Source organism: Echeneis naucrates, chromosome 6, assembly GCF_900963305.1.
Source record: "Echeneis naucrates chromosome 6, fEcheNa1.1, whole genome shotgun sequence".
Lineage (NCBI taxonomy): Eukaryota > Metazoa > Chordata > Actinopteri > Carangiformes > Echeneidae > Echeneis > Echeneis naucrates.
Window position 1 is genome coordinate 13,021,675 of NC_042516.1, and position 14,778 is coordinate 13,036,452.

A 14,778-nucleotide genomic window follows, 5' to 3' on the forward strand; every position below is an offset into this window, starting at 1 on the left:
CTATATCAACCAAAAGTTTTATGTCAGTGGTTAGTGCGCACTCCACATTGTCGCAGTGTTCAGAGTTTGAGAGAGAGGGGAATGACATGTAGCATAGGTGCATGCCAATCCCTCCTCTCTCTGCTGGCATCTCTGCCACTTATTGTCTGAATGCAAACATGAAAAGTCCCCAAAAATAATACTTAATAATTATCTAATTCTACTTATAGAAAAAGAGAGCAAAAACAATGACAAAGCCACGAGTCTGTTGAATGTCCTTTAACTTGAGATTTCTATAGAAACTATCAAGCATTTTGTGAATAGTGTAACAGTTGAATGTTTTAGTTTAGTGAGCTGTACAATAAAAAAGGGAAATGTTAGTTTTATAAAATATTATGGAGATTAGTAAAGCTGTTTGCACCATAACATACTGTACCTGGTGGTTTAAAAACAGCTCTGTATGTGGGACGGTCAAAAAGTATGAACCAGACATCTTGATCTTCAACTTGAGACTGATCCGCAGCCTGACGCTTTTCTGTCAACTCTCCTGCAGTTACCCTTTCCAATAATTCTGTCTCACGTCTGGTTGCATCTTGCTTTTCTAAACTCTCTTCTGTTAGGACACTAGTCTGTACCTGCATGTCGTCTACATCCCCGAGTTGTTGCCCCCTCTCATCTACAATCGTCACTCTCCTCTTAGTCCTATCTTCCAGACTCTGAACTGCAACCACAGAAGTGGTGCCAATGACATCTGGAGAGTCAAGTCTCTCCTCCACCTCATTTGGCCATTCCTCTTCTATCTGCCGCAGCTTCTGTATCAAACTATCATCCATCACCTCTTTTTCACTCAGCTGCTTCATCTCAAACTCTTCCTCCTCAGGCAACAACCCTTTTAAAAACACCTGCTTTATTTGCTCTTCCAGTTCATCCACTTCATTCTCTTCTTTTGTCTCCGTCATCATCACAGACTTCTTCAGCACTCCGTCTGTTCTAACTTCCACTCGCATTTGTTTTTCCCTCTCCAACTCTCCTTCTTCCTCTTCTTTTTTTAACCTCTCTACTTCCTCCTGGCCCAGTTCTTCCTCTATCACTTCTTGAAGTATCTCTGCCATCTCATCCATTTCTTGAAGCCTCTCCTCCAAAGCTCTCACTTTCTGCAGCCTCTTTTCTAAAATACGAGCCTCTATAAGATGGTCTACCAAAGTTGCTGATTCCTGAAGCCTGTCAATGACTTCCTCCGTGGTCAGTTGCTGATCTTCGGTCTCCTGGAGCTGGAGCTGAGCTAAGGCAGAGACTGAAAGGGGTAGAAGGTGAAAGTGGCTAAACTAAACTATGAACGACAAAAAAAATAATGAACAATCCAGACAATCCATTTTACTAAGGCCACTTGAATTCCATCAATGTTTGGCAAACACCCACACAAAGAAACTCACATGCTTTTTCAATTTTCTCAAGCGGAGGCGAAGAGGCGATTCTGTCAAAGCGCAGGAACCAATCATCTGGCTCTTTTAGCGGCGGCTGCAAGAGCCTTTCCATAGAGCTCATTTTTGTTAGGCTGAGCTTGGCTGACAAAATAAGAGAAGCAACACTCAGCTATTCCACAACAAATGAGAAAAAAAAATAATAATCAAATCTGTGAAGTGAAAATCTAAAAAAAAAAAAAAAAAAAAAAAGGTAAAGCATGTGCTGTCTATAGGAAACGGGTGTTCATGCACCATATACATTGGGCAGATGAATGAAGATACCTGGCTCTTTCACAAAATCCAAAGGTGGGATAAAGGGAAAAGGAGGATGATGGTACAGAAGTGAAGACCACTCATCTTCCTCTTTCCTTTGCTGCTGTTCATCAGATCCCAGGTCCTGCCATGGCAGAGTCACTGTCTGGTCAATAGCTTGAGAGCCCTTCTGCCCAATCTCAGCGTCCTGCCATGTTACTGTCTGAACAGACTCTCCCTGCTCCCATGATCCTGTGAAAGCTTGGTCAGACTCCCTTACTGCTGTGAAAAGATGGGGAGGTGATAAAAGTTTATGCAATTTTTTTCTGGAGAGATGACAGCCACTGTGAAAGTGTCACAGCGCTTTGAGAGTGTTTTTGAAGGTTAGTAGGCACCAAAGCTGAATGAGAAGTCTCATTCTTCAGAATAGGGCAAAACTGACCATAACCTTAGAGTATGTATTGGTCCAGTTGTATCCTGTTTTAATGACAGCCACTGGGGTTGTAAGGAGTGAGTGAGTTATGATACTGAACGTAACAATGCAAGCCAGAACTGAATGCAAGTAATAGTTGTGCAACACACAAAGCAGCAAATTCTGGAAATGCCAAAAAAAAAAAAAAAGGAAAAGTAGCATCAAGACTGGAGATGCTAGAAAGTAGATAGGCATATGGTGAAACTCTCTGTAAGAGCTCACAGTGATAAAAGCTACCCTGGGATCATGCCAGGAAAAGATTGAGGTGGGTGTCATTGTCCACATGTCAAGCCAGGTCAATGTCTTCTTTGCAGACATGAAAGCGAATGTTCCAGAAAGGGCTGGTATGTTAATTGATATGTTAAGGATGTTTGTAAGCAAGAGTAAAATAAATGCTGCAAATATGCCAAAGAACGCTGGTGCACTTCCACACAGTTCCTGGTACCTGGGAATACAGGTGAAAGCTGAGGTTTAGCAGACTCCAGCATCAATGACCAATCATCAACCTCAGACCTGGTTGATGCTGAGAGTTGTTGCAGAAACTGGAGTGTTTCATCTCCAGCTGCAAGAGGAAAACAAGTCAGAGTAGCTTTTATTACAAGAGACATCAAAAGAAGTAACACCATGACAGGCTTGCTCATACCTCCATCTAGGTTACGGGACAGCCTCTTGCTTGCAGAGCGTGTGAAGCGAGGGGCTGGGCGATCAATCATGGAGCTTGCCTGCCGGGTCTGGGCCTGTGTTCGCCCGCTGTATCGGAACTTGGAGCCCAAGACGAGGAAACGACGTGATGAGGGAGGCTCCACTGTCGGTACCCTGGTGGAGAGACAAAGTAAAACTTTAATGTATTAAATTTTAATCTAATCAACATTTAATCAAATAGACAATTTCAGCAATCTGACAAACCTAGCAAATAGGGGTGGGAAGCTTTTACTATCTCACGATTTGATTCGATTCAGATTTTTGGAGCTATGATTCGATTCAAAACGATTTGATTTGACCTCTGTGCGTGTTCCAGGTAAGAATATGGCCATAATGTAAAATACAGAGACACCGGACCCCCCAGAGACAAGACTGGACCAGACTAGACCAGAAACCAGGCCCCTGCAGAGAGTAGAGGCTAGATCAGATCAGACCAGACTAGACAAGAGATTGGGCCCCTCCACAGAGACCGGACCCCGGTCTTTTTTTCGGAATAAAAAAGAACATATCTGTCAGGAAAATTCTCAGAGGGGGCCACCATTTATGCAGGACCCCCAGCCGTCTGAGTGCTAAATGCTAAGACAAATGAGAGTCACTCAGCACAAAGAGGTTGACTATCATGTACTTCAGTGGAGATGTCATTAATCAGTGGAAAACCAAAGAGCATGGGGATAGAAGATTTGTGGATTTGATCTTCCCACCAAAGTTGTGGAACATATGTTTCATTGTTTTATTGTTATATTTTCACTTAAATGTGTGGAAGCATTAAAGTTTTCAGTTATAACTGAAGAAATTGTCTATATTTCACAACCTAAAACACAGTCTCATGGTTAAATTAGCATAAAATGCTGAAAACTGAATTCTTATTTGAATCGATTTTTTGGCACACCCCTACTAGCAACTTAGTGATCAGATGTAAATGACATTAATATCACTTCGCAGCATTTCTATACAAAGTTGGACTGTTATGTAACAATGTCAGCAAATTTAACCGTGAGCTCATTAAGAAGACAAAATCTTTGAGGTTGACCTTTAAGATCAGGACAATGGGTACGTCAATTTTCCTCTCAGGGCTAATGTGGGGGCTAAGCTGCAGGGAGCTCTTAGCCAATTATGTAAGCAATAGGCAGAACCTGAGCTTGACATCTGTTGCGAGGCAGAGAAATGACAGTCAGAATAAGGTGAGAATGACGTGCACTTACCTGAAGAAGGTATGGTGTTCAACACAAACTTTCCACAGCTTCTTTGAAGCCTTGTAGTTTGGCAGTTTGAAGCCAATCGTACTTTCATACTGCTCTTGCTGCAGGTGAAGAGATAATTCAAAGTCAATGTTAAATAAACCTGTTGTAGTCATTCACCACGCAAATTGAAACGTGATCTATATCCAAGAGTTAAATAGAATAAATAAATAAGAATCTTTTGGAAGATAGTTGAGAGATAATGTGAGAGTAAAGCAGGTCCAAGGAATGGTTTGAGTGAATCTAACAATTAATCCTGAGGTTTATTTGTAGAATTCAAAATTAATGTTTTGCAGAACTCCATAGAATGTAAAATAGGCAGGTTAAGACTATGGACTGCGTATTTGTGAAAGGGAGAAAGGTAGGATGAGTTTGAAAGACCAAATATATATATGAAGAAAAAAACTGAATGTGAAATGTAATTACAGATTTACCTCTGATGGTCGGATTTTGATAAAGAAGCTGCTGCGTTTGTAAGAGATCTTGAGCACTTTGGGCCAAGGGAAACGGTTGATCCTCAGTTTGTCCTTGTAAACCATCAGACCACTGGAGCAAACCCCCAATGTGATGTCAACGCCATCCAGATCCTGCATACACAAAAAAAGACGTGATATTATAGCACTGTATGTGCACACCATCACCTTGTGCTTCCACCAACCAGTCACTAGGTGACAGACTTTCTCACAGGACACAGAGTTGGCGTTCATGGAGTTTGAATTGTTATTAATCTCTAATTATTTCAAATACGGGGTTGATCAGTTTTGTTATTAGGATTGGTCCTGATGTAATACAAGTACACTGCTTTAATATAGGGACATTCATTTCAACAGTACACATTTAAACGGAGGACTTTTTGGTAGCATTTTAGATGAAAAACCATCTCAACCCTAAACAGCAAACAGTTAATATATACATTAAACTACTTAGGGAACACTGTACCTTTGCTTGGTGCAGATCAACCCCATACATGGCAAGTTTCTTGGCATTTTCCAAAAACAACATGTCTGCTTGAGCTGGACTCATCGACCTGGAAGCATGCAAGATAAGAAGAGTCTTTTAAAAAACACATACTTTAGTGTCAAGATTATTTGAAGGATTTGTCAAAAGACTGAAGGTATAGAAGGTTTGTATAGGTTTCTGATGGTACTGATCAAACTTGATGAAAGCTTTCAGTTAACTGTAGCTCGTCATTGCTATGTTTGTCCAATCACTGCCCATTCCTTTTAATTACCTGTACGTGCGATGCAACTCCATCACTTTTTCCTCCAGCTCTTTTGTTTGTCCGGGTGCCAGGTTCAGATCCTTAACATAATCTGTTCCATGTACTTCTGGGTCGTACTCCCCCAGCTCTGACTGGGCTGTGTAAGAGCCCAGCAGGGATAGTGTGACGAAGGAACAGGGAAGAACACCATGCAGAATATCCTTCCTCAGTTGGAGACACAAAAAGTACCTGGAGACAATGTGAAAGGCAACGCAAGATCGCTCATTAAGACATGGAAATTTTATTCTGCGATAATTAATGAAGAAATACACTTTCTTGAACATTACAAGGGCTGGAAAAGGTTTCATGCCTGCATATGTACAAAGCTAACACCAAATAATCACCTAGCTTAGTTTAGCAGAGAGGGGAAACTGATTTATAACATGTTACATCAGATTTATTTTAAACCCATACCAATTGAAATGAGAAAAGACAAATAAAAAGTGACCTCCTGAAGTTTAGACATCAGTATTAGGTTGCCAGCCAAGAAATAATTCCAACATATGACTGCCCATGGCATCACAACTTATATATACATTTTAGCTTGGATATCTGAAATGTAAATCATCAGTTTACAGAAAAAAAAACAACTAATGCTTCCACCTGCTTTCAATTGCTGAGCTTAGCTAAGCTAACCAACTACTCAAAGTGTATATTTCTTAAACAGACAGGAGAGTGGTATCAATCTTCTCATCTTACTCAAAGCAAGAAAAGGTATAAACAGATTTTCCAAAATGTTAAACAATTTATGATCACTAGAGCGACTCACCTGGTGAGGTCTTCAGTGAGCTGTGCTGGATCAGGAGGGTAGAACTTCACATTGAATGTAAACTCATAAACAGCACCTGAAACCTGTTTCCTGATTTCTTTTGTGGGCTCTAGCCATGTCTGTGAAAATTGGATAAGAAACAAATTATCAAATTTTCTCAACTAATTCATTTTCTGCATCATGTAAAAAAAAAATTGGATTTTGCATTATATGAAAACAACAGGAGGAAAAACGAAAAAACTGCCTGCCTTGCTGGTTGGGGTTTCCCAGATGGAAAGTCCAAAGTAATCTTTCTCCAGCAGGTTAACGTGGTCACACACCTTTGTTAAAAGTTCCTGGCCTTTAGCATGTTTCTAAGTGATGGAGAGAGAGAGACAAGCAGAAGGACAAATGGTGAGGTATATTATTCAGGCTTAACAACATTTTAATGTATAACTGGGCAGATCGTACTGTGAGTTGTCTCTTACATCAAGCTCACACTCAAACTGAGTGTCATCCAGTAGAGTAACTTTACATTGCATGGTTTTTGGACGTTTGGAGCCTTTCGCCTCTTCTGTCTTCTTTTCTTTTGAAGGCTTTTCCTTCTTCACCTCTTCCTTTTCTTTTTTTGCTCCTTTGACTTCTTTCTCCTGTTCTGCTGGATTTTCCTCTGTTTTTTCTTGGCCCTCCTCTTTTACTTCTTCCACGACTTCAGGCTCCTTCTTTAATGCAGCTTCTTCCTTCTGTTCCTCTTGAGCTGGCTGGTAGAATCAAAACAAGACATTTGCAAAGTATTGTCGGCTGCAGTTGCTGTACCTTCTCAAAAAATGACTAATGAATGTACTATATATAAAACACCTGCAAATCTTGAAAAAACAAATAAGCTTTTGATACTAGATTTCAAACTAGCACTGCTAATTTCGGTGTCAGGCCAAGCTTTCAGACCAACTCAGCATAGTGAGTTTCACTGAGCAAGTTGTGCAAAACATTAAAATTTGATTGAGAAGAAGAAGAAGAAAAAAAAAAAAGCACCTCCTCCACTCCAATTCAGTCTGAAATCTGAATCTGTATACAGGAGAGCTGACAATGTTTCAAAGTGAAAATCACATGTCACACATCAAATGCACTCCTCCAGTCAGTGAGGGAAAATATTTGTCCTCACCTGTGTCTCTGTGCTGCTTAGTGAGTGCTGATCAGGAGCCTGTTCAGTGTCCGGCTCGGTTTTCAGTTCAGGTTCCGGAGCAGCAATCGGTGCTTTCACCTGCTCCCTGCTTGGTCCCTTCCCCTCCTTCGCCTCTTTCTTTCCTTTGTTCTTTCCCTTCTCTTTTTTTGTCCCTTTTTCCTCTTCCTTCTTCTGTTTTTCCTCTGTCTTTTCCTCCTCCTTTTCCTTCTCTTTCTTCTTTGCCTCTTCTTTCACCTTCTCTTCTTCTTTCTTTTTTGATTCTTCTTTTGGTTTCTCCTCTTCTTTCTTTTTTGTCTTTTCCTCCTCTTTCTTCTTTGCTTTTTCAACCTCCTTAGCTTTTTCCTCTTCTTTCTTCTTTGCTTTCTCTTCCTCTCTCTTCTTTGCCCTCTCTTCTTCCTCTGCTTTCCGCTTTGCCTTTTCTTCTTCTTTCTTCTTTACCTTTTCTTCCTTTTCTTTCTTTTTTGCCACCTTCTTGTCAACTTTTTCCTCCTCTTTCTTTCCAGACTCTATCCCCTTTTCCTTAATTTCAGCAGTCTCCTTTTCTTCTTCTTTAATCTCAAATGTTTCCTCTTTCTTTTCAACGGTTTGTTGTGTTTTCTCCCCCTCTTTTTGCTCCTCTTTCTTTTTCGCCTTTTCCTCTTCCTTTTTTGCTATGTCCTCATTCTTCTCATCTAATTTCTTTTTGGCTTCCTTTTTTTTCTTTTTACTTCCCTTCTTCTCACCTTTTTCTTCTTCTTTCTTTTTTTCCTCTTTTTGTTCTGTGTTTTCTTCTTTCACCTCAGGTTCTTGCTCTGCTTTAGCCACCTTCTCTTCAGTTTTCACTTCTTCCACTTTCTCCTCTTCTGCTTTGTCAGCTTTTTCCTCTTTGTCTGCCTTTTCCTCCCGGGCCTTCTCTGCCTCAAACCCCTCTCCCTCAGAGCACTGTGAACGGCGCTTGAGGAAAGAGGAGAAGAGACGAGACAGGCCTTTGCCAGCAGAGGTTCGAGTGCGAGGTTTCAGCTGCTCCTCCTCAGGGGAGGTAGCTATGTCAGCTGGCCCAGGCTCAGAGGCCTGCCCCTGGGCCTTCTTGCTCGACTGCTCCCCCTCCGGCTCTGATGCTGCCGCTCCTGGCTTCTGTTTGTTCTCTGGTTCGGGTTCGGAGCTGCCGGCCTTCTGCTTACCCTCAGTGTCTGCCTCACTCACTGCACTTGCCTCTGTTGTCATGGTAGCCACTGGAAAGGAGAACAGAAGGGAGTCAGAGATGGAGAAAGTTTGCGGTGTTGTATGGGGTGTGACACCGCACAGTGCAGCTATACTCGTAACATGACAGACAAAGATTAGGAGGAGTGGACTATCAGCTTGTGTGTGAGAAACATTATGGTTCACTTTGCTGTGAATGTCAGTCAAGTAAAAAAAAAAAAAAAATTACCAGATATTATATTAATGTTTAAAGACTGTAAGAAAAAACTAAAGCAAAAGCAAAAATGCACTTGATATGCATTATTATTTCGGCTTTTGTATTATGTGCTACTTACTTTCTTTTACTTTACAAATTCTCACTGGACTAAGCAGTTCACATTTTCTTCCCAACTTTATAGCTCAAACAATTAATCTGTTAATTAAAGAAATAACCTCCAGAGCAATCGACATTGAGAATAGGTTTGTTTCAAGTCTAAAGACAAACAATAATCAATAATCAGGAACAGTGTGTTGAATCTAAAGCAATAATGGAATTAGTTATGAGCACTTATCCCAATACTCGGCTATGATGTAAGAGAAAATATCATCTTTTATTATGCAAACAAATGCAAATGAATAACCACCACTTAATATTCTTTTATTCAAGTAGGTAGAATTTAAATTAAGCAATTTGAGCAATAAGTAATTGAAATGGCTACGTAAATGTATTGTTCTTTGCCTGACAGTTATTCCATAAAACATGAAGCCAACTGTCACCCAACTCAAAGATACGCACGCACACACACTCATACAAATAAATACTTACTCTCATACAGACAGACATCACTTCACAACACAATAGGCTTCCTTGTTAAATAGTGTCTGTGTCTACATGGAGGTCTCAGAGTAAGCTCAAAACACTGACAGACTCACAACATACAGACTCATTAAATCTCACTGGCACAAAGGAGGCATTTTGCTCCAGTGCTGCCTATTAGCACCACACAGATTGTCCTCGCCAAGCCTTGTCATCTGAGGCCTCTGCATATGCACACAACTAGGAGTGGATGGATATCTACTTTTATATTTTATCCCCTACTCTTACACAGAACATTTATTATAAAAAAGCTGGACACACATTTCCTAAACTAGATTAATTAGTTCCAGTCGCATAACCTGTCTGGACAAGGCTTTGTCTAATTGGTGACTGATGTGGCTGCAATTGTGGACTCCATATGTAGTTCATGTCCTCCTCTGCCTCATATGGCAGAGGAGGACACTGGGGGAGGGGGAGCAGGAGCCTAAGTGCTAGACAGACAGGCAGGCCAACCTTCCAGATGTACAGGGCCGTCCAAAAGGGTGCGGCCTCACCCTCTATACCATACACTTCACAGTGGCACTACAGGACAGCAGGAGAGGAGGAGGGGGTACACACACAGACCAAATCCTCTTTCGCCCTCCCATTGTTTGTGTCCAGTGACCAATAACTGTGCTGCACTCTATTACTAATCCTGCCTACCCTTCCCCCAACAAGACCCCCCATATGCCTGTCTCTTAGGTCACCACACACACACACGTCGATGGTCATGGGCTCCTCTTGGGTCTTTTAATGCTCTGTCATCTCAATTCTGATTGTCAGAAAACAGACATGCAACTAATGGACCAGCTGAGCTTGTGTCTGCTGCCTACTCCATTTTGTGTTGCCTACCTAACATCTCTTCTATCAGCCAGCTGAGCTGGAGCATCTTGCATCATGACTAATTGAGGCAGCAGCAGCCGAAACACAGAATCTCTTTATATAGCATCAATCTCTCACATTACCAGACATATTTCTTTTTTTAGTGTAGTGGTAATTAAATGAAATGCTGCTGTACTGTTTGAGATATGCCCTTAATACTCCATAATTAGTGTCTCGAATGAACTAAATTATAAATGAGGTAGACCACCCTCTACCAAAGGGAGCTCATGAAGTGTTGATGGATCAGGTGCCAATCTGCCAATATACAAACTTCAAAATCAAGATATATATATATATATATATATATACACACACACACACTCACAGAATTTCACTCAAGGGAAAGACAATGACAATTAGATTTTATATGCTTAAATTTAATGAGCACTAAGATTGAGCTCTTCAATTCATTAACAGTTTCCATTAAAATTTCTGACAAATTTTTCAAATTCATGCCAACCCATTACATTGGTTGCAACTCACACCAAAACTCACAACAATTCACATTACCAAGTAATCGGGTTGAAAATTGTCTGGAGGTTGCTACCATTGGCTTGCCAGCGATGCTACAGTGTCACTGTGCATGTGTTACTTTGTGTAATGAAAGGGAAAGAGCTTGCAGAGGATGAGGAGGAGGTATAGTTTATAAATAGCTACATGTGTTTAGGATGCAGGCACTCATTAGTTAGTCTTCACAGACAAGCACCTATCTATTTTTGCTCACAGTGTACTGTGCACACGACATGCATATGCACATGTGCATACATGTGTGGACAAGCACAAATATACACAGTACTGACTGGACAGCAGAGGACAATATGATTAGTTTTGAGTAAGTTTACTATCCCTTCCTCACCAAAATTGGCCACCGACTAACACAGTTGCAAAATAGCTTCACCTTGCAGGAATACCAGGACATAAAGAAAACATATTTCCTGGGTACCCAGAGAGGGCTTAAGGAATTAGAGGGAGTTTAGAGTTAATCAGCCCCCAAGTGACCAAGTAAGATTATCTCCTTCTATCTACCTGCCCACAGTGTCCGTCTCACTGTCTCCCTCCAACCTGGTTCTCTGCCTCTCCCTCTGTGTCTCAGTGTGAGTGCCTCAGGGTGTGTGTGTGTGTGTGTGTGTGTGTGTGTGTGTGTGTGTGTGTATATCAGGGGGTGGTAGGGCTGGCAGAAGGACAGTAGCGATCAGCTGTGCTGATTCATGGTTTTATGAGGGTCTCCGCCTACCTGGCAGAAAATCAACAGGGATAAAACGATGGCCAAGATATCAGCCCTGTGGCCACATGGTGGCCCTAAGTAAACAGGGACACACATGCCAACATGCACACAAACACGTGCCGTGCTGGTCAGAGTTTCAGTTAACACACAAAAACCTGCATGAATACACAAAAAATAACTGATGTCACTATGGTATATACTTATTTTTAAATAATCCATGTTCTAAAGTAATACAGGATTCTTCTAAGATTCCACTGGGACACACGTAGGGTGACTTTAAAATACTGACCAAACTTTGAATGAAACACTGTAATCAAGAACACTGAGACCACATCTCTCATGTGTCAAGTGGGGGATACTCAACCAAAAGACATTAGGCTACAAAGGTTTATTTGAGTCTAGTTCTCTGTGTAAATCTATACCACGCCCAGCTCTAAAATAATCAATACACACAGATGGTCTCAGATCCTCATAGTGGAACATGAACCGACATGGGAAATGAATGAAGTAACTTTATTGATTTACTGTGGTCACCCTGAAAGCTATTCTGAAACCATTTCCAACATCACCTCAGCTAGAGCCCATTCTACATCTGCACGTGTGTGCACATTATAAAGGAGCAGAGGAATCTGTTGTGGAATCTGTTGCTTATTTAGTAATGCTCACACAACAGAGTAGTACTCTAACTATACGAATGCATCGTAACTCCCAAAAGAGGATTAACACCAGCAGGCTCTTCTGGGACCTCGCTGACCTCACTCTCACATAGCAGAGCCAAAAACATCCTTCAGCATCACTTCAGTAGCTCTGTGCTCAAAACACTGCTGATTCAGCACCTAGGTTTTATCTCTGCCATCTTTTAACTTATCTGTTTACATCTGCTCCTCGCTCAAGCACTTTTCCATCCAACTGCACTAACGCTAGCCCTGTCTCATCCTTCCTACGCCATATCTGCAGAGCTTCATAAAAGATTATCTGACTATATATATCCAGCAATATCATCAATGGAGATGAAGCTTATTGGATGAGTTTCTCCGAATGTGTTAAGGGTTGTACAGGCATGATCACATGCAGGAAAACGCACATATTCACATATGTCGCCCTCCAGCAGAGGATATTTTTAACCCATGCACTCCTTTTGGGCTAAAAGCAAATCATGTCACGCAGAAAACGCAATCCGCAGGCAGAGCCATCTTTGATACTTCATGAAAAAGGGCAGCAAACAAACATCGCATGTAACATCTCAGCGGACACATTCTTGGGAAAAAAGCTTCAACACACCTCATGCTGATATTCATAGAATAAGATAATTTAAAGAAATGAAATACAACAATCATTATGATGTTGTTTTTTAACTATTGTATTACTGTACTTCATTTGAGGATAAGCCATATCAGGGAAGAAATATCCATCTTTCCCCATGATAATATCTACATTTAATAGGAATTCCTTACTGATAAAAAACAAATTAAGATAATACCGCGTATTTGCTGCAGTTTCAATACAAGGGCAATTTCCGAAAAGTGAACTTGAGCTAACAGTGAATGCTCTTATCAAAATGATAACACAAAAACAACAACAACACAGACACTACATTACATTACATTACATTACACGTCGCTGCCCCCGCTAACACGGAGCACTTTATTTGAAAGGGACTGTTGTCAAACTGCTGCTCTACATTGGGAATTATGAAGGTTTGTCATTTCAGTTTCTTTCCTGGCCAACCATCGTTTGACTGCCGCATGGAAAAAGTGTTCACAGAAATGCGGATTGCCAACTTTTGCCTCTCCAAATGAAAACGGCTGGACAGTGATGGGATGCGTCTGAGCAGCGTGCCGGGGCATTTAAACAATCTGTGTATGAAAATGGCGCCGAATGAACAACAAAACAAATCAGCACTAAGTCGCTCAACCTCGCAGGGAGGAGCAGAAAGTCTGAAATTTTGCCTTACCTACTCTGGAATTAGCACGCAGCGCAGAATCCGTCGGTAATCCTCTATTGTGCGCGTTCAGAGGACAAACAACGTCGCGGAGCCGCACATGCTTTGTTGTGCTGGATGTGCCCGGTGCTCGTAAAGTGGGCGGAGCCTGCAGCTCGGACTGCGGCCGACCAACCGGGAGCCGAGCGGCCCGGTGAGGAGCGGGGCCGCTGGACGGACACATGGACGCGCTGCGGTCGACTCAAAAACACGAGACCCTCAGTGTCAAATTCTGTAGCTGCATGGCTGCGTGTATTTTCTTCTGCTGACGGGAAAGATATTAAGGCTAATTGTTCACTTTTAATTCAGGACCCATTGCTAAGCCTCATTACAAATATTCCCAACAGGCATGGGGGGGGGGGGGGGGGGGGGGGGGGCACAGTCATCTGCACGGTACAATGTCCAGAAAGGCGCGGGAACAGCTATCCTCCTCAGAGTCAAGCACTGATGGAGTGCATTCATCTGCACAGTATGAGGCTGTCAGGACTTCAACCCTGAGCCAATCACTTCTCACACAGGCACAGGTTTAAATTTGCAAGGAAATGAGAACCAGCTGAAAACAGTATGTCCAACAACAAGCCATCTGATTTAAGAGTAAAAACTAGGAATAACAATCCGCATGTGCGTCTGACCATGTACACACACAAGCTGGCTCTATGGACCCCAACATGGTCCCCACCCATCTGCCTGACCCCATTAGCGCCACACAACTCACTGCCAAAGCGGGGAGGTAAAAGGAGGTTCATTATTTTATAAACCACACAGGGTGAGGCACCGTCACCTTTGTCTCATAGAGATAAGTTCGTGTGGCATGCACTTTTCAATTCTGGGCTATTTATTACAAAAACAGTCTTACCCGTTTAAAAGACGCTCCAAAAATCTGAGGATTTAAATTGTTACAAAGTCCAAAGAACGTAAGAAAAGAAAAAAGAAGAAGAAAAATGTGAAACACCAAATAAAATTAAGAGGAAACAGAAACTATCCCACGGGCAGTATGATGACGTTTGATAATGGCCTTCTTCTTTAGACTTTGATCACAGGACCAACTGACAACATATCAGTAGCATACTATTCAGGCTGGTGATGTTAAACATTTACTGAAGCAAACACACACACAGAAAGAATCTGACTTTGGGATGTCGTTCTTTCATGCAGTTTCTGTATCTTCTGCTATAATTTCAGATAGAACGAGCAACTAAGCAAAGCAGAGGAAGATCCTGGAAGAGTGATAAAGAGAAACAAAGACTATGTGAAACTGGCTCCTGTTGCTTAGGAACCCTTTGCCCTGCCCTGGGCCTACTGCAAGGAGCAGGTGTTTAGCTGGACCCAGGAGAGGGAGGAGAGACAGAAATGAGAGGGGAGGAGACGAGGAACAGCA

General features: G+C 41.8%; 1 protein-coding gene across 2 annotated transcripts in view; it reads right to left on the reverse strand.

Moving 5' to 3' along the window:
• LOC115044884 (titin homolog) overlaps positions 1-14,778 on the reverse strand; it is a 28,105-nt gene that overhangs the window by 13,144 nt on the left and 183 nt on the right. The window contains exons 2-15 of one of the 2 annotated variants that reach the window (XM_029504189.1): positions 8,172-8,509; positions 7,278-7,427; positions 6,604-6,804; positions 6,385-6,489; positions 6,137-6,255; positions 5,338-5,556; positions 5,046-5,133; positions 4,541-4,693; positions 4,071-4,168; positions 2,810-2,982; positions 2,612-2,728; positions 1,725-1,976; positions 1,413-1,544; positions 416-1,273 (exon numbers count right to left, since the gene is read on the reverse strand). In XM_029504189.1, coding sequence (XP_029360049.1) covers positions 416-1,273; positions 1,413-1,544; positions 1,725-1,976; positions 2,612-2,728; positions 2,810-2,982; positions 4,071-4,168; positions 4,541-4,693; positions 5,046-5,133; positions 5,338-5,556; positions 6,137-6,255; positions 6,385-6,489; positions 6,604-6,804; positions 7,278-7,427; positions 8,172-8,509 — 3,003 coding nt within the window. Of the gene's footprint in view, positions 1-415; positions 1,274-1,412; positions 1,545-1,724; positions 1,977-2,611; positions 2,729-2,809; positions 2,983-4,070; positions 4,169-4,540; positions 4,694-5,045; positions 5,134-5,337; positions 5,557-6,136; positions 6,256-6,384; positions 6,490-6,603; positions 6,877-7,277; positions 7,506-8,171; positions 8,510-14,778 lie in introns of those variants that run through there. The other variant, XM_029504190.1, reaches the window with a different exon arrangement.